General features: G+C 56.6%; 2 protein-coding genes across 2 annotated transcripts in view; both read left to right on the top strand.

Moving 5' to 3' along the window:
• PPP6R2 (protein phosphatase 6 regulatory subunit 2) overlaps positions 1-24,958 on the top strand; it is a 1,004,265-nt gene that overhangs the window by 712,115 nt on the left and 267,192 nt on the right. The window lies entirely within an intron of this gene.
• SND1 (staphylococcal nuclease and tudor domain containing 1) overlaps positions 1-24,958 on the top strand; it is a 234,629-nt gene that overhangs the window by 158,412 nt on the left and 51,259 nt on the right. The window contains exon 16 of the mRNA XM_083572639.1: positions 12,579-12,688. Within this exon, the coding sequence (XP_083428765.1) occupies positions 12,579-12,688 (110 nt within the window). The remainder of the gene's footprint in view (positions 1-12,578; positions 12,689-24,958) is intronic.

Here is a 24,958-nt window from a genome sequence, read left to right as displayed (position 1 = left end):
TCCCTTGTGGGCCCAGATCCTTGGCGGGGGGGGGGGGGGGAAGGCCCACCAGGCTGCCTTGGCACCCCCACCCCAAACTCTCAGGTTTTGCCAGGTTGACCCAGTCAAGGCCCCCACCTGGGGAGACGCTGGCTTCTCTGTGACAGCTGCCCCAGGCAGAGGGGGCACAGAGACTGCAGGTGGCCCCAGCTCTATGCACCGGGTGGGGGGGGGCTGGCAGCTTTTGTTTCCTCCTCTCTTTGCCAGCCCTGCTCCTTTCCAGGGCGTCTTGGAAGCCGTGCGCACCAGGCGCAGCAGGGCCTCGCGTTACCGTTGCTTTATTTCTCGCGCACCATATTCTGTTTATTGGTACATTACGGCTCCTCGTTAAAGCTAATTGGCAATTGTCAAAGTCGATGAGCCCCGGATGCTCTGAGCCACGTTGCCGCTTCGCGTCATCTCGGAGGGCTGGCTGCTGCCGCCGCCCGGCCCCCTCTGCTGGCTCTCGTGGCGCTGGAGTGCAGCCCGTGGGGGCCCTGCGGCCTGACCCTGCTCTGCCCCCCCCCCCGCCCTGGTGTGGGGCTGCCAGGAACTGCTGCTGCTGCTTCATTGTGGAAGCCCTTTCCCTGCAATGGCTCACCAAACAAGCCCAAGCATGGAGGCAGGGTCTTGCCAGCTCCCCAGGAGTCATGTGGGGTGCCCCCTCCCTGGTACCCTGCCTTGGGGCAGGCCTCTTGCCACCTGGCTCTGCTCCTTCCCGGACTCCCTGCTGGCCGTGCCAGGCGCTTGGGGGGGGGCTCCCCATCTCTGGAGTCCAGTGGGGCCTCTGCAAGATCCGCCTGTCGGTGAGCGACGGAGAGAGAGAGAGGCAGCACTTGCGCAGTCCTCTCCCATGGTCTCCCACGGCCTGACTGGTCCCCAGCAGGAGGCAGAGCAGGAGGGGGGTCTTGTATGGCCTGCCTGGGGGAGCCTCTGCCCCCATCCAGGCCCACCATCCAGCTGTTGAGGTCAATTCTTGCATTTAGCTGCCTCGGGGGCCTTTATACCCAATTCGGCTGAGGGAGTGAAAGAGTTCCTGGGTGGAATCTTCTTCTTCTTCCTCCTCCTCCTCCTCCTCCTCCTTCCCCTTTTTCTTTGTCTTCTTCTTTTTCCTTCTTCTCCTCCTTCCCCTTCCCCTTCTCCTCCTCCTTGTGTGAACAATGGCTTCTGTTTTCAAAATTTTGCAGGCTTCACCCAGTAAAAATGATGGGTGCTTTTATGGGGACGTATAATTGGTGTGCAGCTGGTTTGTGGGTGCTAATAAAACAGCGTCCGGTTCTTCCAGGCCTCTGTGCCCCTAAGTGGCCCTTGCGCAGCCCCCAGCATCGCTGGCCAGCCTTCATCTCGGGGGGGGGGGAGCAGCTCTGCCTTCTTCCCCTCCGGGTCAGCTGCCCCCTGCCTCTCCTGCTCTCACCCCCTGCCTCACACCTTGCCCTGGCCCTTTGGGGAGGGACAGCCGGCAAACGTTACTGTCCATATTTATTTCCGCTTGGGAGTCCTCCTGAAGGCCGTTCATAAAGATGGGTTGCTGTTGTTTTTTTGCAACTGACCACCAACAGCGGCTCCAGCACCTGAAGGTTACGGCGCAGCAATGTATTCTCCACCCCCCCAATGGCTGTCATTGTTTGGCACCTGGCCTTTCTCTGAGGCAGGCCCCCCCTCCCCAAAATATTACTCTGAAAGGAAGTCGATGGAGAGCGGTTGATGGGGCTTCTCCGGAGTCAGGGGAAGGAAAGGCTGCTGGCTTGTCAGGCCAGAAGCTCCTTTCTGTCCCGCCAGTCAGGGCGTGGGCTGCATGTGAATTTCTGCCTGGGGGGTTTCCGGTGCCAGGGATCTGCCAGGCCGCAGTGCCAGCAGATGTGGGGAGGGGGGCAGAAAACGGCCTGGATCCCACGCTCTGGACAGGCTCAGGACGCCAGTGGTTTGCTTGCAGACCGAAACTTCCCCCCGTTTTCCATGGAGATGCCCAGGAAAGGGGGGTCCAGAGCCCCCTCCTCTCTTCCTACAAGAACCTTAAAAGAGAGCGTGAGAATCCTGTTTGGGGGTTCCCACGACAGGCACCTAGTCGGCCTCTGTGGCTAAAGGTCCCGAGGTCAGGGCACCATGAAAGGCTGGCAGAGGGTCAACTGACCTAGTTTTGGGCAGAGGCTGTTTGGTTTCCCCAGTTTCTGGCACCACCATGCTTTGAGCTGGCCCAGAGAGAACTGGGCTTGGGGTGTGACCCCCCTGAGCCCCCCCAGAATCAAAGGATTTGTAGGGAGCCCAAGAGGCATCTAGTCTCCCTTCAATGTGGGAATCACTGCTAAAGAATTTGCCCAGGAAAGGTGCCTGTGCGTTGTCCATCTGTAAGCAGGATGGTTGGAGGGGGGGCAGGAGGAGCCAGGGACCCACCAGAAATTTCCTCTAACCCCCTCCCCAAACAACTGGCCTCTTTCTGTGCAGAGTGTGCCCTTTGCCTGAGAAGCTGACGACCCCCAAACCTCCTTCCCTCTGGCCAGCTGGACCCGCCCTTGCCTCTTCCTGCGCAGTTGCTCCCCTCCTGCCTGGGGGCTCCCCAGGGCGCGCCCCCCCCCCAGTATCGAATATGGCTGCAGATGTATTCGAGGCAAAGTCAGGCGGCCCTTGCCCCTGGCTCTCCAAGGCAGCCCAGCGCTGGGAGGTGTGCCGGGAAGGGACCATGAAGTCCCCGCATGCTTGCGTCCTGCTCTGGGGTGGCAGTGAGGGCACAGGACCCCCGTTTGGGGCAGCCCCGGTGCTGTGGCCATGACTTGCCCCCCCCCCCGGTGAGAGGGGGCTGGGCTTCAGCCTGCCCCCTCCCTGCACATAGATCCTGGGCCTTCCTGGTTACATAAGTCCCGCTGTCTTGCCTTTATTGTCGTATTCCTGGCAGCGAGGCTGGGAGGGTTTAGGAAAACTGATTTGTGGCGGAGTTATTTTGAGACCCCAGGGAGAGGAGCGATGGCAGCCAAGTGCTGCAGTCTTTTAAACTGCATCTCTCATCTCGCTGCTGCTCAGATTAATACATTTGCTGATTCCTGGGCAGAGCAGGGAGGAAAAGGGAGCAGAGATGCCCCCCCCCCCGCAACTCCTCTCAATTTGCAGTGCAACGCTGATGGGACGCATGTGGATTTTGATGGCTGCTGAGGGGCCCCCCCTCCCCGTACGTCAACCGGCATATTCCTGAGTTTGAGATCATGTTCAGTTCATGCTTTTATATCAAATCTTTCGCTCTGGCATCTCCACCCTCACCCCCACCCCGATCTTAAAGCGAAGAGCATTTTTGCGATTTTAGCAGACATCTGAGCTGGAGGGGGTGGCTGTGGAGCCATTTCCCCAAATGCAATGCAGGCTGTTTTGCACAGCCCCGCAGGCAGCAGAAGATGCTTGTGGAAGCCTCTTGTGGAGACTCCCTCCCCCCCCCCGCCCACCCCCGGCCAGACTGCCCAGGGCCCAGGAGGCACGAGCGGGATGGAGAAATGCTGCGCCTTTTAATTTTATTTCCCCCTCCGGAAGGACTTGCTTGCAGCAGCTTCTGGAGATGCTTTTTCTTTTCCTTCCTTCCTTCTGCAGGCTCTCCATTGTGAGAACCACTTAAGAGCAGAACAATTTCACCGTTGCTGCAGGAGGGAGCGCAGGAAGTTAACGTGGGTCTTGGCGGAACGGTCTCCCCCTTTTGTGCGCTGCGCTGCTCTGGGGGTTTTGCAATTTCTGGGTAAATAAGCCAAAGGTGCCGCGAGTGGCCAAACAACGGGAGCTCTGCTCTGGGTTTTGATGAGGCTCAGAGGACTTTTCCCACTTGCAGATTTTGCAAGTTCTGGGCTTTGCAGGGCACCAGACCCCCCACCCTCCCACCCCCTTGAGGTTTCCCAGGCAGCCTCATGCCCTTTGCGTCCTGGAGAACTCCCTCTCTCCGCATGGCACAGGCATATGCTGGCCTTGGAAAGGGTATGCGAGACATTTCCTCGTTGCTCAGATTTCTGCAGGGAACAGAATTGCTCATCTCTGTCCATCTCCCACCCGTCTGCTGGATGGCATGTTTCTGGCCACCTGCAGGCCGAGTGTGGTGTCCGGCCGGTTGCCCGCCTGGACTCAGGCCCCTCTTACAGCAGGCTGTGGGGCAACCTGAGAGAGTCTTCCCTTCCAGGCTAACCTCCGGCCTTCGCCTTCTCACTGGGCAGCCCAGTCAGATGGGCGGGATACCAAAAAGTAGGTTATTATTATTATTCTGAATCGCCTGCCCGTTTAATTGGGTCGTCCCCGCCTTCTGGGCTTAGGAGGGAGAAGAATATGTCTCCATCCCCTTTCTCCATGCCTGTATCATTTCTCCCACCCTTCTATTTTATTTTCTAAATACTGCCCGCCACCCCAAATCATGACATCCTTCCATCACAGAGGAGTTCCTCCAGCCCCTCGATGGTTTTGATGGCTCTTTCCTGAGCCCCTTTTTAGCTCTGCGGAATCCTTTGTGCTCTGCAGCCACCGGAACCTGGTTGGGGATTCCAATGTGGCTGCTTCCTAGGTCTGTATAAAAGGCCTGAAAAGGCTGGCAGGCAGTTTTATTTTCAATTCCGTGCCCCCCCCCTCTAATCTCCGCCACGGAATTTACCTTTCCCCCCACTGTTGCAGCATGCTGAGTTGATTCTTCCATTGAGTTATCTGCCAGCAGCCAAGCCTCTCTCCCTGCCCCCCCTTGCGTCTGATATGCTCCCCACATTTCTCTCCGCATTTAGCGAAGGGCCTTCTGCTCCCTCTTTGGGCTGAGAGGCTCCCGGAATTAGCATATAAACACCTAGGCGTTGTGTCCCTCCCCAAGCGCCGCCTCCTCCTCCTCCTCCTCTGCGGCCCCTTCATCTCTTTTAAATTGCTGTCATGTTCTCCAAGGCTGGAGCTTTCAGATCTCCCCAATCCCCCTTTATCTGGAGCCGTTTGCAGCATCCTTTAGGAATGGAGTTGTCACAAGTCCCACACTCCCCAGAAGTCTGTTGAAGAACGGCCCGGCGTCCCTTGCCATCTCGAGCGCTCCATGGCGCATCTTCAAGTGGCGCCAGCCCTTGCGTGGGCTCAGCTGCCCCCCAGTGCCTCGCCACTCTGGAGCCCTTTCCTGGACACCTCTGGCCCTTCCAGGCTCCTGGGCTCTCCCTGGCCAGCAGGCCCTGTGCAAGGAACAGGTGTCGTGGCGGAGAAGGTTCTCCGGTATTCGGCCCCCGCCGGCACTTTGCGCAAGTATGTTTCCAAGCGCACTGGCATGCACCACTTTCGCCCATCTACCTGCTGTCCTCTCTAGGCGGCTTGGGGGCAGAGGGAAGTTTTTCTCCCTCTCTCGTGACGCTGGGGCTCATCAACCTCCGATGAAATGGAAGGTGAAGATTTAGGCCAGGTACAAGGAAGTCCTTCTTCATGCCCCGCAGAGGCAAGCAATGGAAGTTTCTTCCTCAGGAGGAGACAGGGAGAGCCACACACCTGGATGGCTTTAAAAGAGGACCAGTGGCTCTGCAATGCGCCTGAATGCCAGTGGCTGGAATTATTATTATTATCACTATTATTATTGTTATTATTTGTACCCAGCACACCTGGCTGGGTTTCCCCAGCCACTCTGGGCGGCTTCCAGCAAAATATTAAAATACAGTAATTTAAATAATATTAAAATACAATAATTCACAGGAGGGGAGAGCTGCTCTTGGGCCCCAATCCCGCTTGCTGGTTTCCCACAGGCGACTGTGAGAACCGGAGGCTGGACCCAGATGGACTGCCTGCTTTGGCCTGATCCAGGAGGCTGTTCCGATGTCCTGCCCACAGCCTTTGCACCTGGCAGGCGAGTCGCCGTGTCACCCAGGGCCCCATTGCAAGCCCATCAGTTGGCAAACGTCCCGCTTCCTGGAGCCTGAGATGCAGGAGAAGCATCGATTCCTCACCTGGGGAATGGTTGTTCTCTTTGAAAGACTGGCTCCACCTCTCTCTTGCCCAGGGAGCCTCTTCCCGTGAGAGCGGGAGAGACATCAGGACCTCTGCCATGTGCCTTGAGGCCTCGCCTGCCTCTCCCCTTCCCCGAATCAGTCACCTTGGCCATAAGGGAACTTGTTCCCTGAAAGCTGTGATTTCTGCATTGCGGGGAGTTGGACTAGATGAGCCTTTGGGTCCCTTCCAGCTCTAGAATCCTGTCATTTTGTCCTCCACTCTGGGCTGTCTGTGGTTTTTTTTGGGGGGGGGCAGGCAGTCAGCGAGGCCAGGCCACTTGTTCTCTGTGCTCCTACAGCTGTGCGTGGTTTGCTTTGAGGCTGCTCCCCAGGACTTTTCTGGGCCCCCCCCTGCAGAATGCAGGCAGCCCCCCCAGCCTCTGCCACGCTCTTCCTTGCTGGGTCCTGGCAGGGGTCAGGCAGGGCTCCCCTCCCCGCCAGCGGCGTCCTTTCCCTGCCCCAGCACTCGCTTGTCAGTATGCTGGGGAACATCGCATGTGAAAGGCAGCCTGAGCCAGCTTTCCCCGGGGTCATTAATATGTGGCAACGCTGGGTGCAGCGATTTTGCTGCACAAAGCACTTTTCCCTCTGATTTATTCACCTATTTCTTTCCAATGCTTTTCTCTCCCTCGATCCAGTCCAAGAAAACTCCTGTGCTATATTTATCTCTCTCAGGAGCAGCAAAGCAGCCTCTCTCTCTCTCTCTCTCTCTCTCTCTCTCTCTCTCTCTGTCAGGAGCAAGGCCTGCGGCTGTCTGGACTGGGGGCTTTGTGGTGGGTGCTGGGGAGAGAGCACCCAGCTCCCCCTGAACCCTGCGCCAGGCCAGGCCCAGCTCCCAGTTTGCAAGGTGGTGCTTTGGGAGAGAGGGGCTGCTGAGGAGCCAAGGGTGCTGAGCTGCCGTGCCGGAGCCGGGAGTGGGGAGCCGGGAGGTCCGCCAGGCAGTTGGTGCCCAGGGCTGGGCTGGCTTCAGCAGGTGCTGCAGCCGTCCCTGGCACAGGGCCTGCGAGGCCAGCAGAGTCTGCAAGGCCAGGCTGGCGAAGAAAGCCCTTCATCAGTCAGCGTACAGCTGAATTGCGGAACTCCCTGCCACAGGGAGCAGTTCCTGGAGGAGGAGGAGGTCGGTGGATGCTACCGGCCACGAGGACTAGACTCTGCCTCTGTAGTCAGAGGAATCGTAGGAGGGGAGAAGAGGGCTCTAGGACTCAGCTTGTGGAGAGAGCCTGATGCTGGGCTAGATGCTGAGTTCTTATGTACCTTGGCAGGTGAGCTTGGCAGCTCCATTTGCAAAATACTCGCACAAAGGTGCATCCCTGCGCCTGCCCCTGGGGTGTGTGGCTGCCCCGTCCTGCCATGGCAGTGCCTCCCTTCTCTTTCAGGAGCCTTCCCTCTTGGGGCTCCTTGCCTTGCTGTCGTCGAGAGGCCAGGCGGCTTTGGCCGTGCCCCTGGAGCACCTCTCCACCCTCCTTGCCCTGCTGCCCACCCAGGAGGTTCTCCGGCTGGCGGCAGTGGCGTCGCCCAGCTGTTCCCTGGCTTTGCCCGGCGTGCGTCTCTGGCAGGAGCCTGCTTCTAAATCCTTGTGTCACCTGTGCAGAGAGATTCTTAACCTTGCCACTTCCGCCGCTGTCATTCTTCCAGATGTGCAGCTGAAGGAGGCAGAGGGAGAAAACAGAGCCCCGTCTTCTGAGCACGGAGTGAGGTTTGGGCTGATGGCCACCTGGGCTGGCAGGAGCCGGCCTGGATCTGGGGGGCCCCTGCACTACGGACCCGCAGGAGAATTCTGCATTAAATCCTCTGCACTGGTTCCTTTCCAGGCGCTTCCATTGGTGCTGAAAGGCCTAGACGACTCCTGCCCCACATACCTGAATGGCCGCCTCCTTCCCTGAGGGCCCTCTTGGGGGTCCATCCCCCCTCAGAGGCTCAGGGGTTTGTGTGGTGGCCCAGGGGGAAGGGGCCTTCTCCGTGGCAGCCCCAGAACTGTGGGGCTCCCTCCCCACAGAGGTGCAGCTGGTGCCTTCATTGTACGGCTTCCAGAGGATGCAAAAGGCCCGTCTCTTTGCCCCCTGACTTCCTTTGCAGTTGGAGGCGCACGTTCTCAGGACCCATCTCCTTTTACGGCTGGGAGTTGTTTTAAAGCGTTCTTAATATTGTGTTTCGATGCTCCGTTCCGGCCTTGGACCTTGGGGCGGCAAACCAGCAAACAAGACAGACAGCCTGAGCGGGGCTCATGGGTACCTCTTAGCAAACTTTTTGGAAGGAGGAGTGCAGAGCCACTGGGTGCGAGTGGAAGGAGAGAGTGTGTCCCCAAGGCAGGGGTCTCTTGTGGGTCTCCCCCACTGGCCAGGCAGGGCAGTTTGGCTGCCCAGGTGTGTGTGGCCAGGCAGGAGCATGTTATAGTTGCTGGTGATGGGAGCCTTTTCTTCCACCCTCCGGGGCCCCTGGCCATGGCTGGGCTGTGAGCCACCGGAGCCTGTGCCCCTTTCTTTCCTCCTCCATCTTTCCAGGTGGCCTGTGTTGAACCTGGGGGCCTGGAAGAGGCGAGGTGGATGGTTTGGGCGGGGGGACAAGTCGTGCCCTCCAGTTTCTAGGAATCTGGCTGGGACCCGGCGTTGGCGAAGCTGAAACGGCAGAGGCCGCCTGCTTGGGCTCCCTCTTGGGGTGCCTCCTCCTTCCCCGCAAATCTTGATGGATCGGCACTTGACCTGCCTCTGCGGCTCTAATCATGTAGCAGAAACAATCCCTGCTTCTCAGGCTGCGCCCGGCCAGCACTTGGCAGAGACAGCTATTACAGGTAATAAGCTGGCATCGCTTGGGCCTCTGCTCCTTTGCCTTCTCGATCTCATGAGCCCTCCTGCCAGGTGGGGAGCCTGATGCAAAAGCAGACCGCTTTCACATAAAAAGCCAGATTGGAGGTTTCTAAGCAGAGACATCACCTTGCCAGCAAAGGTCTGCATAGTTAAAGCTATGGTTTTCCCAGTAGTGATGTATGGAAGTGAGAGCTGGACCATAACGAATGGATGCTTTTGAATTCTGGTGCTGGAGGAGACTCTTGAGAGTCCCATGGACTGTAAGAAGATCAAACCTCTCCATTCTGAAGGAAATCAGCCCTGAGTGCTCACTGGAAGGACAGATCCTGAAGCTGAGGCTCCAAGACTTTGGCCACCTCATGAGAAGAGAAGACTCCCTGGAAAAGACCCTGATGTTGGGAAAGATGGAGGGCACAAGGAGAAGGGGACGACAGAGGACGAGATGGTTGGACAGTGTTCTCGAAGCGACCAGCATGAGGGAGGCAGTGGAAGACAGGAGTGCCTGGCGTGCTCTTGTCCAGGGGGTCACGAAGAGTTGCTGCCCGCAGCCTGTGGAGAAGCGCAGGCCCCACCTTGCACCTTAGGGGATCCCTCCGGGAAACCTGGTTTGGGCTGCTTGGAAGGGGGAGGTTTGGAGCCCCAAGACTTTGCTGATCCACAGGTGTTGGGTCTTTCCCAAAGTAACCCCCTGTAGGGAGGAGCCCTGAGCCCCAAGGGATCCAGCAGAGCAGGCGAGTCTTGCCTCCTGGGGCAGGAATCCTCAAACTGTGGTGTGGGAAGGGGCCACTGAGTCCGGCCTCCACAACGCAGGCCCTGCAAGCGCAGCCAGAAGCTCCATTTTGAAAGTTTGTCGACTGGGTGCCTCCAAGCCATGATGTGAAAGTAGGATGTCCAGGCTGTGGAGGAGAGGAAGGGAGCCTCCTTCTCTGCTCCCAGTCGGGTTCTCTTCTGCCGTGGACTTTGTGCCGCCCCAGCCTGAATTTAGGCTCTGGGGGTATTGCAGGGCCACCCCCTCCTCACCCCCACTCCTGCTTATTCCCTTCGTCGGCCCTTTGCGTCCGCAGAGTCTCTGGGGCCACATCTTTCTCCCGCCTCGAACCGCCCCACCTCGCTCCCCCCGGGAGGAAGCCAAACTCCCCAGCGGGGACATTTTGCGCATCAAGTGGTTGATGCTCTTGACAGATGCCGCCGCAGCTGCTATAAAGCTCCTTTATGGACCCCCGTCCTCCTTGTTCTCTGTGGCAGCGGCGCATCCGCCTCACTAAACCTTTATTTCAGGTTATGTCCCAGCGGTTGCTTTCCCGGCTTTATTGCTCCTTAAATTATTCCAGGAAAAAATGGCTTCCCGTCCGGAAGCCTCGGCTCGGCAGCCAGCTTCAGCCTTGGCTGATCATCATGCGTGGGGCTGAGCCTGCGGAGCCGCAGGCGAAATGCATCTCTCGCTGCCTTGGAGGGAATCGCAGGGCTATTTTGAGCGGCCTCGCAGGGGAAGGCTGGCCGGGCGCCTTTGCCTTGCGCCAAGGAGCCGCCCAAAGTGGCTCGCGTTGGCTCCCTTCCAGCCTTCCTCCTCCTGGCAAGGCACCGGCGCATGGAAGTGGATTGGGGCTGCGCTTCCGCCACTGTGGGGCAGGAGCTTGCCCCCTGACAGGAGGGTGGCCACGGCGGTGGCTGCTCTTGTGAGGCTGGGGGTGGAGGGGGCAGCCCCTGGCAGGCAGGTGCTGGCACTGGAGACTTGTCTCACCTGGAGCGTTGCATCCTTGACGTGCGACTTTTCTCCCCTCCCCACTGGCCCCACTTCCGGCAGTTGTGGGGGTTCCCAGTAGCCCCTGCCACCTCTGCCTCCCATTGCAAGCTCTGTCCTGGAGAGCACTGATAAGTGCATGTGTGAACTGAGATAAGCAGTGCCAGCACCTTTGGGCAGTGGGAGGATGGATGGCGGCTAACAGATTGAGGTTCAATCCTGATAAGACAGAAGTACTGTTTTGGGGGGGACAGGGGGCAGGAGTGGAGGGGGGTACTCCCTGGTTCTGAATGGGGTAACTGTGCCCCTGAAGGACCAGTTCGCAGCCTGGGGGGCATTTTGGACTCACAGCTGTCCATGGAGGCGCAGGTTAATTCTGTGTCCAGGGTGGCTGTCTACCAGCGCCATCTAGTACACAGGCTGAGACCCTACCTGCCTGCAGACTGTCACACCAGACTGGTGCATGCTCTGGTTATCTCCCGCTTGGACTACTGCAATGCGCTCTATGTGGGGCTACCATTGAAGCTGACTCAGCAACTGCAATTAATCCAGAATACGGCAGCTAGACTGGGGACTGGGAGCGGCCACCGGGCCACATAACACCGGTCCTGAAAGACCTACATTGGCTTCCAGTACGTTTCCAAGCACAATTCAAAGTGTTGGTGCTGACCTTTAAAGCCCTAAATGGCCTCGGTCCAGTATACCTGAAGGAGCGTCTCCACCCCCATCGGTCTGCCCGGACACCGAGGTCCAGCTCCAAGGGCTTTCTGGCGGTTCCCTCCCTGCGAGAAGCCAAGTTACAGAGAACCAGGCAGAGGGCCTTCTCAGTGGCGGCGCCCGCCCTGTGGAACACCCTCCCATCAGATGCCAAAGAAATAAACCACTATCTGACTTTTAGAAGACATCTGAAGGCAGCCTGTTCAGGGAAGTTTTTAATGTTTGATGTTTTATTGTGATTTTAATACTCTGTTGGGAGTTGCCCAGAGTGGCTGGGGAAACCCAGGCAGATGGTCGGGGTGTAAATAATAAATTATTCTTACAATCTGCACTCACAGAAAGGCCCTTGGGTGCTGGCCTTTCCAGCTGCTCTGTCTCCTGGGGGGCCTGTCGGCTGGCCCAGATCCTCCCCAGGAGTCCTTCCCCCCCTGGCTCAGGGATGGGGTGTGGCGGAAGCAAGGTCTGTCCAGGGCTCCTTGCAGAGGAGAGCCTTCTGCCCTGGGAGGATGAGGAGGGCAGTTCTTGAGGGGGGCGGCCGCAAGGGGACCCCAGGCCTGGCCAGGCGGCCTCCAAGGCTCCTTCTTGGGCCTGGCCAGGCGGTCCTGGCAAGCCTCCTCTCCAAGGCAGGTCCTGTTGGGGGTCTGCTCCTTTTGTGGGGAGCTCCTTTTCCGGCTCTCAATGGTGATGATGATGATGATGATGATAATTAAAAAAATAATAATATTTATTCCCCGGGCAGAGCCGGGCTCAGGGCAGCTAACACCAGTAAAATTACAGTAAAAACATAATAGGAGGGGGAAACCAATTTAAAATACAGGTTAAAATGAGGTTTAAAATGCAGCCTCATTTTAAAAGTAGTCAATAGATCAAGACCGTAAGGGGAGGGAAACATAAGGGTCAGACTGAGTCCAAACCAAAGGCCAGGAGGAACAGCTCTGTCTTGCAGGCCCTGCGGAAAGATGTCAAGTCCCACAGGGCCCTACTCTCTTGTGACAGAGCGTTCCACCACATTGGGGCCAGTACTGAAAAGGCCCTGGCCCTAGTTGAGACCAATCTAACCACCTTGCGACCTGGGACCTCCAAAGTGTTGTCATTTGTGGACCTTAAGGTCCTCCGTGGGGCATGCCAGGTTGGGTGATGCTGAGGAAATATCCTTGCTCCAAAGGTCTTGTTGGAAGGAACCCAAAGAGTCATCTGTTCCACCCAAGTTGCGGTGAGAGAACCCTTGATGGGCGGCCATCCATCCTAGCATGGAAGGAACTTGATAAAGTCAGGAAAGAAAAGGAAGCTCACTGGAAATCTCTCTCTCCCTCTCTCCCCCTGCCCTTCTGCTTCCTTCCTCAGGTATCGAATGTCCCCGAGGTGCAAGAAACCTGCCCGGCCTGGTCCAGGAGGGGGAGCCCTTCAGCGAGGAGGCCACCCTCTTCACAAAGGAGCTGGTGCTGCAGCGAGAGGTAGGGGCCAGGGCTGCAGGGAGGGGGGGCGTTGTCTTCCGGTCATCTCCTTCCTCCGGTCTTTCTGTGGAGCAGCAGCCGGCCTGGCCAGAGGCTCTGGCTGCCCAGGCTGGGAGGAGTCTGGCTGGTCCCTTGCAAAGCGCTCTTGCCCTCCTTCTGGGCCAGGATCTGTGCAGGCGGGCAAGGGTTTGCTCGAGAGAGAGAGAGGCTGCCAGGTGGGATGGCACGGAGAGTTGTTGTCTTTTCTGGCCCAGGCTTGGCAAACGGTGAGTTGCAGCTGCGCAGACTGGGCTCAGCTTAAGCATGTGGCTCCGTGGGGGTCCAGTTGGCTTCGTGGGCAGAGGGACTTGGGCTTACGGGGCCACGAACTCGGGTGCCAGGGGGAGGCGGCACAGGAGCAGCCCCACGACGTGGCCCAGCCGGGTTTTGCTGGGCCTTGGGCTTCCTTGGGGGGGGGGAAGCCTCCTCACATTTGAGCCCGTGAGGCTGCCTCTGGGTCACTTTGGAGGGGGGCTGGTGGTCCCAGGGACCCCAAAGCCTCCTCCCTTCCCAGGACTTCGCAAAATGTGGTTTTGTGTGTGGTTCTTCCGCACCAGAAAATTATTGTCCTTTGTGATGTGAGGTGCCTTCATCTGCATGTGCGGAAATGAGCATTTGAGGTTGCCAGAGGCCCCCTCCCCAAATCGGCCGAGGTGTTGTTTCAGGATGGGGGGCCTGGACTCAGAACAGGCAGGGGGAAGCGGAGGAACTGAGCCTGGGATGAGAGTGGATGGATTTGTGTGTGGATGTCCTTAGGCAGAGGAAGGCCAGGGTCCCTCCCTCCCTCCCTGACGCCTGCCCCGTCTGCCCCCCACCCCACCAAACACCATAGCCACGTGCCACCCTCCCCTCAAAATGCCCGCCTTGGTTTCATGACCCTGGAACGTTCTTCTCCTGGCTCCAAGCAGGAGAATATTTATGGATCGTTTTTTTGCGTTGCTGACCTTCGTTGCCTCTCTTAACGGTTAGCCTGAAATTGGCTTTGGATCAGGGCTAGTTGCTCAGGAACCGCTGGGGCGCCTTGTCGAAACTCTGTGCCACCCAAAGCTGCCAGCCTCGGACAGGCTGACCTTTCCCAGCCGTCAGTCACTTGGACGGCTTTGCGTTGCCAGCGGAAAGGTCTCTCCCAGGGCCTTTCTGCGCTTGCCTCGCTCTGCTTGTGCCGGGGCCTGGTTGGGCTGGGCTGCCACTGACCCCCCTTACACCAGGTGGGGGCTCCCAGCAGGCGGGTTCAAGCCCCGGTCCCTGTCTTTTAGCAGTTGCTCCACTGGGTGGACCTTCAGAGATGGTTGTGACCGTGGATGAAGGACTCGGTTCTCAAGGTGTGCACGACAAGTAGTCTGTACGTGCTTAGAGGCACTCTTCTTTGCTTTGCACCCCTCTCCCGTCATGCCAGGGCTTCACATGCCACTTGGGATGACAGAGGCTTCTCCCTGGTTAGGGCACCTGAGCATGCTTTTTAAAAATAAGTGGAACAAGTCTGTAACCGCTTCTCAGATTTTGGGAAGACTCCAGACGTCTCCTGCTGCACCTTCTTGTAGTAATGGGAAGGGGCTGGCAGTGTTGAGGGCAGGCGACTTGGGGAAGGTTCTGGAGGGTCTAGATAAATGTTGGGGGTGTGAGTGAGTTGGGGTCTCGGTCAGCCAGTTCAGACGCAGGCCCACTGCAGAAATGCATCTCCTTTCGCCCCCTCCCCAGCCACTTTCCCGCTTCTTGGGTCGCTGCTAATCTCTTCCCGCAAGGCGTCCTTACCTTGGCAAGGACACGGCGGCTTCTGAGCTGGTGTGGCACGAATCTCGTGCACTTTGCTTGTCGGAAGGTCGCGGCGCGCTTTGCAGGCTGCCCCTTCCTCTGGCCCAGCAAAGTGGAAGGAAGGCCCAGCCGTAGTTGGCAAATAGTCAGCCCCTATGGGACGGCCTGTGGCTAAGGGAAGACATTTCTCCCGGCCGCTGGGACAAAAGCAGCAACAGGAACCTTCTCGCGTGTGGGCACAGAGGAGGCGCAAGCCACGCTCAACATCCTTTCAGCCCTTTGGCCATCTGTGACCCAAGTTTGGCGAGAAGACAGAAGCACGTGGGGTGGGGATTCTGCGGGCAGCGGGGGCCCTGAGCAGACTGTGGGTGGTGCCTGCGCCTGCTTGAGGGGTCGGCGGATGTTGCTCTCCATCTCCAGGTGTTCACAAGGCCCCCCCTGGAGGGGGTGTCAGCTTGTGGGGAGGCTGATGTAGCAAATAACCTTCAGAAGGGGAGGCAGTTGCCTGATTGAAAAGGGCTCTGATTACGGCGTGTTCACAGCAGCACCGTTTCCAGGCTCCGGCGAAGATTGCGCTGCTCTCCTCTAAACGGCACTGGCTGGGAATCGCAAGTGAGGAGATCGCTGCTGCTGCTGCTGCACTCAGGTCCGTCTCCCTGGGCTTCCTCTTGGAGCATCCGGTCAGGGAAAGCAGGATGCGGAGCTCTGTGCCCCTGCCCTGTTTGCCCTGATCCAGCAGCTGCCCCCAGATTCCCCCTCGTTGGCCCGGAAGTTCCCGGCCGATAGCCCCCAAGAAAGCCCTCCTTCGGCTGCCAGAGCCGTTTGCTGACTAATCTGTCAGGGTGGAGATTTGGAGATGGGAGGGGCTCGCCCTCCTGCCTGCCAATATTCCTCCTCTAGTGTATGACCTGCCCCTCTCTTTTCTCCCTGCCCGGCTGCCGGGTTGTGTTCAGGCTGCACGAACACTGCCATCTCCCTGACCCGCTGCCTGAGTGCCTGGTCATGTGCGAGCAGGGACGGGGGGTGTGTGTTTGTGCTCACCATGCGCAGAGGCACCCAGTCTCCTCTCCCTGCCCGCCCGCCCCCCGTTCAGACCCCCTGCTCGTTAGGAGCATGACCGGCATGTGAAGAGCCGCCAACGAGGGTTGTTGTACTTCCGTGATTGAAAGGGGCGCATGCCTCACGCCAGGCGCCTTTGGTGTCATTGTGCTGTGATTCATAATTGCAATGTTGGAGCCAAGATGCCCTCTGCAGCCACCTCGCTGAGCGGCTGCGGAGATGAAATGCTCCCGTTTGGCACGAGCCTCTGGGGTCGTCTTCAGAGCGCCTGGGCGTTGGTGCCAGGCTTCAGGCCCCTGCCCCCTCCTTGTGCCAGGCGGATTCCCTCCTTCCAGCCTGGCCAAGGCCATGTGGGTGGCAGGGGCGCAGTTGCTCAGGGTACCCTAGGCAAGCCTGTGCCCAGAATTTGTTTCTTATTTATTCGGTTTTTTATCTGGCCCTTCCTTCCAAAGGAGCCCAGGTCGCCAAATTATAATGGATGAAGAATCTTTGAAAGCATTCCAATGCATGGAGGTGCACTAAAGCAGAAAGGACACTTATACATATCAAAAGCTTCTGGGATATAGAATATGATGAACTTAAAGGTTTAAATATAATTTTGTGAAAAAATACAGAAGCTTTCCTATTAGGAATAACAGACACAGGTATAGCAAAAGAGGGTCAAAAAATATTCCTGTATGCCACAGGCACGGCAAGGACCTTAATTGCCAGAAATTGGAAAAAAGAATTTGTGCCAGCAAAAAAGGAATGGCAGGATAAATTATTAGATTATACTGAATTGGCCAGATTAACAGAGACAATTAGGGGACAACCTAGACAAGAATTCCAAAGAGAATGGTGGAAATGCAGAGAATACCAAACAGTGCCCCCAAATATACATCTGGACCTGTTTCAATTAATTTCTATAGGAGACTTTGCGGTTTTTAAAATCATAATTAGGAAAAATGGTAATGATCACATATAAAAGAAACAGTACACAAGAAGTAAATAAGGAGGCCATTTACAGGATAAAGGAAGTCTTTTATTTTTATGTTATGTTTTCTTTGTGTAAGGGGATAGGAGTTTAATTTTGATAATTAAATTGTCAATGGTGGTGGGTTTGTTTGTATGTATGAGTTGTTGTGGACTATGTTGTAAATAAAATAATAATAATAATAATAATAGCGTTGCAACGCAGATGCAGAGCCTTCTCTGCTTAAAAGGCTAAGGTCTTCTCTGAAAAGCAACAGAGGCAGCGCTTGTCTAATATTCCAGGGGTGGAAATCTCAAAGGGCAGTGGGGCTGCCCCACACAAGGCTCTATACCCAAGTAGCGTGGAATGGATCGTGGAAGCTGCTGATAGAGCAGACGTTGTCACTTCTGACTGTGAGAATGGGAGACGGGAGAAGAACCCTGGTTCGGATGCTTCCTTACTTTGAAAACTCCTTGCACAGTAGGAAACTCGTTTACTCACGGCCTGGAGCTCTAAAAGCAATAGCAACTTTAAAAAAGAATTGGGGGGGGATTATAATTTACTTAGGGGACCATTGTACACAAATAAAAAATACAGTTTAGCTGGACTGTGAAAATGCACTGTAAAGAAACGAAAAACATGGACAGCTTAGAGAAATGGAAAATGTGGAGAATGCAATGAGAAGTAGTTTGAGAAGAATTGTTTTAAGGACCCGTGCAGGGGATGGGGGGAGTCACGAGATGCAGAGAATCTCATATATGGATATGGTAGAAGTCCCCCCCCCCCCTTTTATTATTTTGGATTTTTTTTTTTTGTAAAAACCAATAAAAAATATTTGTAAAAAAAATAAATGATAAATAAAAGCAATAGCAGCTCATGGAGGACCATTGGGAACTGTCACCCCAGCCTAGAAAGCGGGCAGAAACTCCTTGCAGAAGGAAGGCAGGAGTAGGCGCAGGATCAGGCCCTTCTCTGCAGACACGGAGGGGGTGCCACACAGAGAGTCCTTGCCGATCCGGTGGCTCCTGGAGCCTCCATCGCCTTTGATGGATGAAACGGGCGGCTGGCTTACTCTGGGGCGCAATGGGGCGCGAAATGGGATTATGAACACCCTCGGGAGAGGCGTGTGCAGGCGCCCAAGACTGGCGGGGCCTGTCCTGGGTGAGAAAGTGAAGGAGGTGGGTGCAGAGGTCCTGCTTGGAGAGATCCGTCCCTGCCGGCCCAGCGGTGGCTTAGATGGTGGCAGCAGCAGCAAGAGCAGCAAGGGCTGCTCTCCAGAGTGTCTGAGGAGACGGGTCCCAACCAAGGTGGTGCCTCTCTTGAATTTGTGGCCAGTGAGAGGTCCTCTGGGCCTTCCAAGCATCTTGGGAGACTCCTGGACACCTTCCGCCAACCAGAGAAAAGCGAGCGCAGCCTGGATCCACTTCGGGGGGAGAGAGGCTCCTGGGACCAGCTGCTTCCATGGGGATGAGGCCCACCTGTCAGGAGTTCAGCCTACACTCGAGTAGGACCCTGGCAGAGACACATGTCCAACTGGCATGTTCTCTCCCTCCTGGTCGTTCTTTTGGGAGCTTCCAAAGCTTTCTTCAGCCCGAACATCCCAGCGACCGATGCCAACCGACACCGGCACACTTAGGGATCTGCAGAGTTTGCACATCATGCACGTGACAGAGCTCAGCAACTCAGCATTTTGGCTAATCTACTTTATTTACATATAAACACACACGGAGCACTGCAACATGGCTCCCTCTCTCTCTAGCATCAGACAGCAAAGAGAAAGAACAAAGGACAATAGTCCCACTTCACGGAACACAGGAACACAAACATCCTTTCTCCGTCACTTCCCACTCTGTGGAGTCAAAACATCCACCGTCATGTGAAAGACAACAATCCCATGACTGCAATCACGGAGCAGGAATTCTAACATCACCTGCTTGTGCACAGCCCCTATGGGCCACCCCACTGATTAGCCCAGGGGAGGCTCTTCTCCACAGGCGGAGGAGCACCTGGCCGGGGGCCTTTTCCCAGGCCCAGCCTATGCTGCTGAAAGCTACCAACATGAATGATGGACCAAGATGCTCCCCGTGGGGCTGGAGAGGGACCTCCCTCCCTCCCTCCCTCCTCCAGTACACACACTTACTTACTTGTGGGTGTTGTGCATGTGCGACCTCAGCCTGTGCCCTATAAGGAAGGGGGGCATCTTTGGGCCACGCAGTGTACGGGAGCAGGAGAGGGAGCCAGGTCTGCAGCCTCTCAGGGGAGGTTTGGGGTCGAGGGATTTCCAGAGAGGGCACTGGAGGGATGCCAGCGCGGCAGCTGCATTTGCCCAGAAAGCCAGCTTTGCACCAGTCTCCTCCTGCCTTGGCTGAGGGCGGCAGGCCGCTGCCATGCTTGTGGGAGCTCCCCTTGTGGGCTGACCTTGCGCCCCCTATTTGAGCCTATCGCCTGCCCCTTGGCATGCTCAGGAATGTCTCCTGGGCTGGCTTCCCAGCCTTCAGTGCGGCTGAGAGATCTGGTGGGGTTTGGGGTTGGGGGAGAGAACAGCCGAAGCGATCCAAGCGTCCAGATCAGGGGTGGCCAAACTTGGCCCTCCAGCTGTTTTGGGACTACAACTGCCATCATCCCTAGCTAGCAGGACCAGTGGTTGGGGATGATGGGAACTGTAGTCCCAAAACGGCTGAAGGGCCAAGTTTGGCCCCGTGGCAGCAGCACAGGGGTGCCGTTCTCTCCTCTGCGCCTGCTGTGCGAAATGCCCTTCCCCGTCCTCCCCTCTCCCGCGCTTCTGTCCATCTTGCAGGCCCCATCTCCGCTCTTCTCCTGAGTTCAGCAGAGCCTGCCGGTTCCTCCCTCCCTGCTGCCAGCCTGCCTGCCAAACACAAGCTCTCTCTCTCTCTCTCTCTCTCTCTCTCTCTCTCTCTCTCTCTCGGGTGGCTCCCTTAATTAATGGCCTCTTTTCCCTCTGGATCCAGCTCTGTGCTAAGGCTATCGTGACCCGCTCAGGGTAACGGTAGATGCAGAAGAAGTTCTGTCAGGCCTGGAGGGAAAGGGGAGGGGAGCCTGCCTTCAATAATAATAATAATAATAATAATAATAATAATAATAATAATAATATTTATACCCTGCCCATCTGGCTGAGTTTCCCCAGCCACTGTGGACAGCTCCCAATCGAGTGTTAAAAACAATACAGCATAAAACATAAAAAACTTCCCTAAACAGGGCTGCCTTGAGATGTCTTTTAAAAGTAGGATAGTTGTTTTTCTCTTTGACATCTGGTGGGAGGGCATTCCACAGGGCGGGCGCCACCACCAAGAAGGCCTTCTGCCTGGTTCCCTGTAACCTCAGTTCTCACAATGAGGGAACCGCCAGAAGGCCCTTGGCGCTGGACCTCAGTGTCCGGGCAGAACGATGGGGGTGGAGACGCTCCTTCAGGGATACTGGGCTGAGGCCATTTAGAGCTTTCAAGGTCAGCACCAACACTTTGAATTGTGTTCAGAAACGTACTGGGAGCCAGTGCAGATCTCTCAGGACCGGTGTTATGTGGTCTCAGCGGCCGCTCCCAGTCACCAGCCTGGCTACTGCATTCTGGATTAATTGCAGTTTCCGGGTCACCTTTAAAGGTAGCCCCACGTAGAGCGCATTGCAGTAGTCCAAGCAAGAGATAACTAGAGCATGCACCACGCTGGAGAGACAGTCTGTGGGCAGGGTGGGCCTCATCCTGCGTCCCAGATGAAGCTGGCAGACAGCCGCCCTGGACACAGAATGGACCTGCACCTCCATGGACAGCTGGGAGTCCAAAATGACTCCCAGGTTGTGCATCTGGTCCTTCAGGGGCACAGTAGCCCCATTCAGGACCAGGGAGTCCCCCACACCCGCCTGCCCCCTGTCCCCCCAAAACAATACTTCTGTCTTCTCAGGATTCAACCTCAATCTGTTATCTGCCATCCATCCTCCCACCGCCTCCAGGCACTCGATGGAGGTTGGGCGGTCCTGCCCATTTGTCGCACGGGGGCGATTGAGTCCCGCCCAGGCAGAGCTGTGACTTGATGAGAACGAACCCCACCCGCCGATCCTCTACCCCTCCTTACCTGTCAGGTCGCCTCTCCTCACCAGCAGCACCTGGGGGGTCTTGAAAGGCTCTGCTGAGAATCCATGTGGCAGCTCCTTCCTGGGGGAACCTTGCTCCGGCTCTCTTCCCGACCAAGGCCACTTTTGCAGGTGGCTCATTGCCTGTGCTTGTGCCACAGTCGCCCGTGGGTAGCGCCTGCCCAGCTCCTTCGGCAGCGGCCTGGTACCTTGCTCAGGACCCCTGGCAGAGGCTCAACCCGTCCCCTGGGCAGGGCAGGGCAGCGATGCCCGCTGCAGTCCGTTCCTGCTCTCCAGCCCTGCCAGCAGAGCCTCCTGGCTGCGCCTTTAATTGTGATGAATGCACTGGCTTCCCAGGAGCTGTCCCTAATGAATTTCCATCCGCAGCTGCCACCTTGCTGCGCAAGTCTTCAGAGCGCTGCCTCCGGAGCAGGGCAGCCGCTTCCAAGAAGGAAATGTGACTAGCAGTCCATTACAGCTGATGGGATATGGATTTTTGGCTTGGCGGCCACGCCAGCTCCTGGTGCTAAATGGTAATTTTTAGAACAGGCTCATCTCTGTATTTTTAGTCTGAGCTGGAGGCGGGGGCCAAGTGCTTAGTGCACACTTTTCCTGCTTCCCTCCTCCCTCTCCGTGCCCCCCTCCCACCCGCCCGGGGGCCAAGGCGACGGAGCTCCAAGGCCGGGGCTTTAATCCTTCAGCAGCTTAAAGCGCTGCAGAGTTCACCCCTGCCTCTTTTCCTCTGGCGCCCAGGGCACATTTAAACGTTTTCTTGTAATAATCTCAGCACTTCAGCCCCTGCCAGGTCAGCAGCTTTGCAACTCTTTTGCTAACTGCTGGGTCCTCCAGGAATCGGGGAGAAGGGCTGTTTTTCCTTTTGATTATTTATTGTCGGAGTTAAATTTAGGGCCAGGCTGCCCCACGTGACGTTCGGCTGGCTCTCCATTCTTCCCCTATCGCCGTAATGCGTTTACCAAGGCAGGGAGAAGGGCTTACGCGTACATAAAAGAATATGCGTCTTGGAAATATAGCAGGTGAATCACTAAAGCCAGAAGGAAGGCAGTTTGTAAAAACAGCAGAAATCCACCGGAATTAGTTTCCAGCGCCGGGTTCCCCCGGGGAGAGAATTTGAATGCTTTGCGGCAGCCGCGGAGTCCTGCCCGGCCCTGGAGCCCCGCGGTCAAAAGCCCACGAAAGAGACAGGCTGGGAGAACCAGCGGGAGCGCCAGGAGGCATTACGGCTTGCTTCCTGGTGCCAACCAGGGAGGGGGGCAGAGAGGACTGCAGTGGGCCCCAAAGGGACCCCCTCTCGTACGTGGAGAGCCACCCAGGCGCGTGGCCTTTGGGTGGCCTCCTGCCGTGGCGTGTTCCCTGCGCTCCAGTCGCTGATGCTCCAGACGAGGTGGCCACGATCCGCCCCTCTTGGCCCCTCCCTGCCTGCTGGTTTCTCCCTGTCCTGGTTGCAGGGGGACGTGAGGCAAACCAGGAGGGGCTGTGGGGCAAAAGGTGTTTGCGTAGTTTGGGGGACCTGAATCGGCTTCAAGACCATCTTGGGATGGGCTTAGCGGATGAGACGCCTCGCAGGAGAGGAGTGAGATGGGGTTCCTTTCGTGTTCCAAGGTCAAGGTTCTGTCTCTCTGCAGTTAGAGGGACTATGGGATGCCAGGCAGAAAGAGGGAGCTTGTGAGCTTTGAGTTGGCTGGAGAAAAGAATGTTAAGAAGGGTCTCCTGGATCTGGCCAATGGCTCATTGGTCCAGCATCTTGTTCTCCCAGTGGCCAATGAGATGCATCTGTGAAATCAGCAAGCAGGATCCGGACACAAGAGCCACTCTCCTCTCCTGCAGTTTCCAGCAACTGGGACTCAGAAGCACCCCTGCTTCCAACTGTGGAGGAAAAGCTTTGCTATCCTGGCTAGGAGCTATCAGCCATTTCCTCCTCCATGAATTTGTCCAACCCTCTTTTAGAGCCATCCAAGTTGGTGGCCACCTCTGCCTCCTGTAGCAGTGAGTTCCATAGTTTAACTATGCTGCCTGAAGAAGTTTTCCCATTATATTATTATTATTATTATTATTATTATTATTATTATTATTATTATTTACCTATACCCACAGGTCTCAGGGTGGTTCACAGGATAAACTCACGATATAAGAAACACAAAATACAAAATAAAAACAACCCAATAACACCCCCCCCAAACACATTTGAAAAGGACATTCAAAGGCCTGGCTAAAGGGGGATGTTTTTGCCTGGCACCTAAAGGTGCATAATGAAGGCGCCAGGTGAGCATTCCACAGACGAGGAGCCACTGCAGAGAAGGCCCCGTTCTCGGGCTGCCACCCTCTGGACCTCTCAAGGAGGAGGTACATAAAGAAGGGCCTCAGAGGAGGATCTCCGGGTCCGGGCAGGTTCATAAGGAAAGAGGCGCTCCTTGAGGTATTGGGGTCTTGAGCCGTTTTGAGGAGCCATTCTTTTGGCGAGTTCATGCCTGGCATCTTTTGGAGCCCTGCTGGACTCTTGCCCACGTGGGGGCGAGGGGGCAGGGACCACAAGTCGGTCTCCTCCCTGCCCGGCTTCTGCTGGACTAGAGAGGCCAAGGTCTGGCCAGGAGCGCAGGCCTTCCTGGTCCCAGAGATCCAGGCCAGAAATCCTGCTTCCCCGTTAGGGGCGCGTGTGCCCCCCCCAGCAGCATCTCCCCCCTCCCATAGGGCAAAAGGCTCCCCCACATTGCCACCCCCTCTTGCTTGCCTGCAATTTGTAAAGCGGCGCTGGGAGGTGTTGGGCCAATCAATAGCAATTCACCCTTTTCCCTTTATCGATCAAAGTGACTGGGAGAAAAATAATGGGCAGCGCCTGGTCGTTTGTCATAAAATATTGGGCGGTTCTTGTGCTTGAGAAGGGGAGCGGGCCCTTCCCTGGGACTGGGGGCTGGGTGGGGCCCCCGTTTGCCCCAAAGGGAACTTCCATATTAGACACTGGAAAGGTCCTCCCCAGTCCACGGGGTGAGGAGCCAAAGGGTGTTGTCCCCCGACGGTTGCATCCTGGTCTTTGATCTCTTCTGCCATGTGGCTGGTGGGCAGTTTTGAGAGTTGGTCGCAGGCAGCCTGGTCTCCTTTGCTGGCTGCACCACCCCCTTCCTGGACCCCGTTTCCAAAGGGATGACATTCCCAGGATTGAGTAGGCACATCTTGTGCCCTTAGGCACCCTGCGGTGTGTGCATGGGGGGCTGACTTTTGCGGGCACAGCGGGCACTGCCCTGGCAACCTCAGAGCTGCCTCTCTTCTCCCATGCATCAAGCTCAGGGATTGGCAGCCCTGCCTGCCTGCGCCTTAAAGGTAAAGGTATAGGGACCCCTGACCATTAGGTCCAGTCATGGCCAACTCTGGGGTTGCGGCGCTCATCTCGCTTTATTGGCCGAGGGGGCCGGCGTACAGCTTCCGGGTCATGTGGCCAGCATGACTAAGCCGCTTCTGGTGAACCAGAGCAGCGCACGGAAACGCCGTTTACTTTCCCGCTGGAGAGGTACCTATTTATCTACTTGCACTTTGAGGTGCTTTCGAACTGCTAGGTTGGCAGGAGCAGGGACCGAGCAACGGGAGCTCACCCCGTCACAGGGATTCGAACCACCGACCTTCTGATCAGCAAGTCCTAGGCTCTGTGGTTTAACCCACAGCGCCACCTGCGTCCCTGCACCTTAGCCTCAGTGAAACTCAGCAGAGAGAAACCAGGATTAGTCAGCTCTGCCTGCCGTTGCCTCTAGCGCCACCTGCTGTTGACCTCCCTGCCTCCCGTCGTCCCACAAGGGCCAATGGACCACCATCGCCGAGTGTGGAACTTTTCTCCCATGACTTTCCAACCTTTCTAAAGTAAAACTTTAATTGCATTTTGCTTTTGCACCAAAGTGCCAAGTGCCCAAATGGAAAATAAAATCTGTGAAAGTGTCAAGCAGATGGCATGGTAATAAGCTGCCCTCTTATACCGTTTGCCCCAGGAAGAGCTTCATGGGGCTGCTATGGGGAATGCGGCACTAGGCTAAGGGCTGGGTGGGGCCCCCGTTTTTGTCCTGCCCCATGTGGGAAGGGCCAGTGGATAAGGGGGTTGGGGAGAAACCTCACGGAAGATTTAGGATTGGGAAGGCAGCTGCTAATGAGGTGGGCGAGGGAGAAATGTGCTGCCTTGCATGTCTCTTTGACAGAAACCAGCAGCCTGGGCTTCGGCTGACGGCTGTAATGAGAGCTCCAGCCAATTTGGCAACAGTTTGGCTAGAAAGGAGCAGCACAAAGGGGGGGCTCTGCAGTACCCCCTACTCTTCCAGAGGCAGCCTTGGATGCCATGCTATTTGCCAGCTACAAAGCCCAAAAGGCGATAGTCAATTGCAAGGGACCAA

Source organism: Podarcis filfolensis, assembly GCF_964270895.1.
Source record: "Podarcis filfolensis genome assembly, chromosome: 10".
NCBI classification, from domain to species: domain Eukaryota; kingdom Metazoa; phylum Chordata; class Lepidosauria; order Squamata; family Lacertidae; genus Podarcis; species Podarcis filfolensis.
This window is presented reverse-complemented; position numbering and strand designations above follow the sequence as displayed.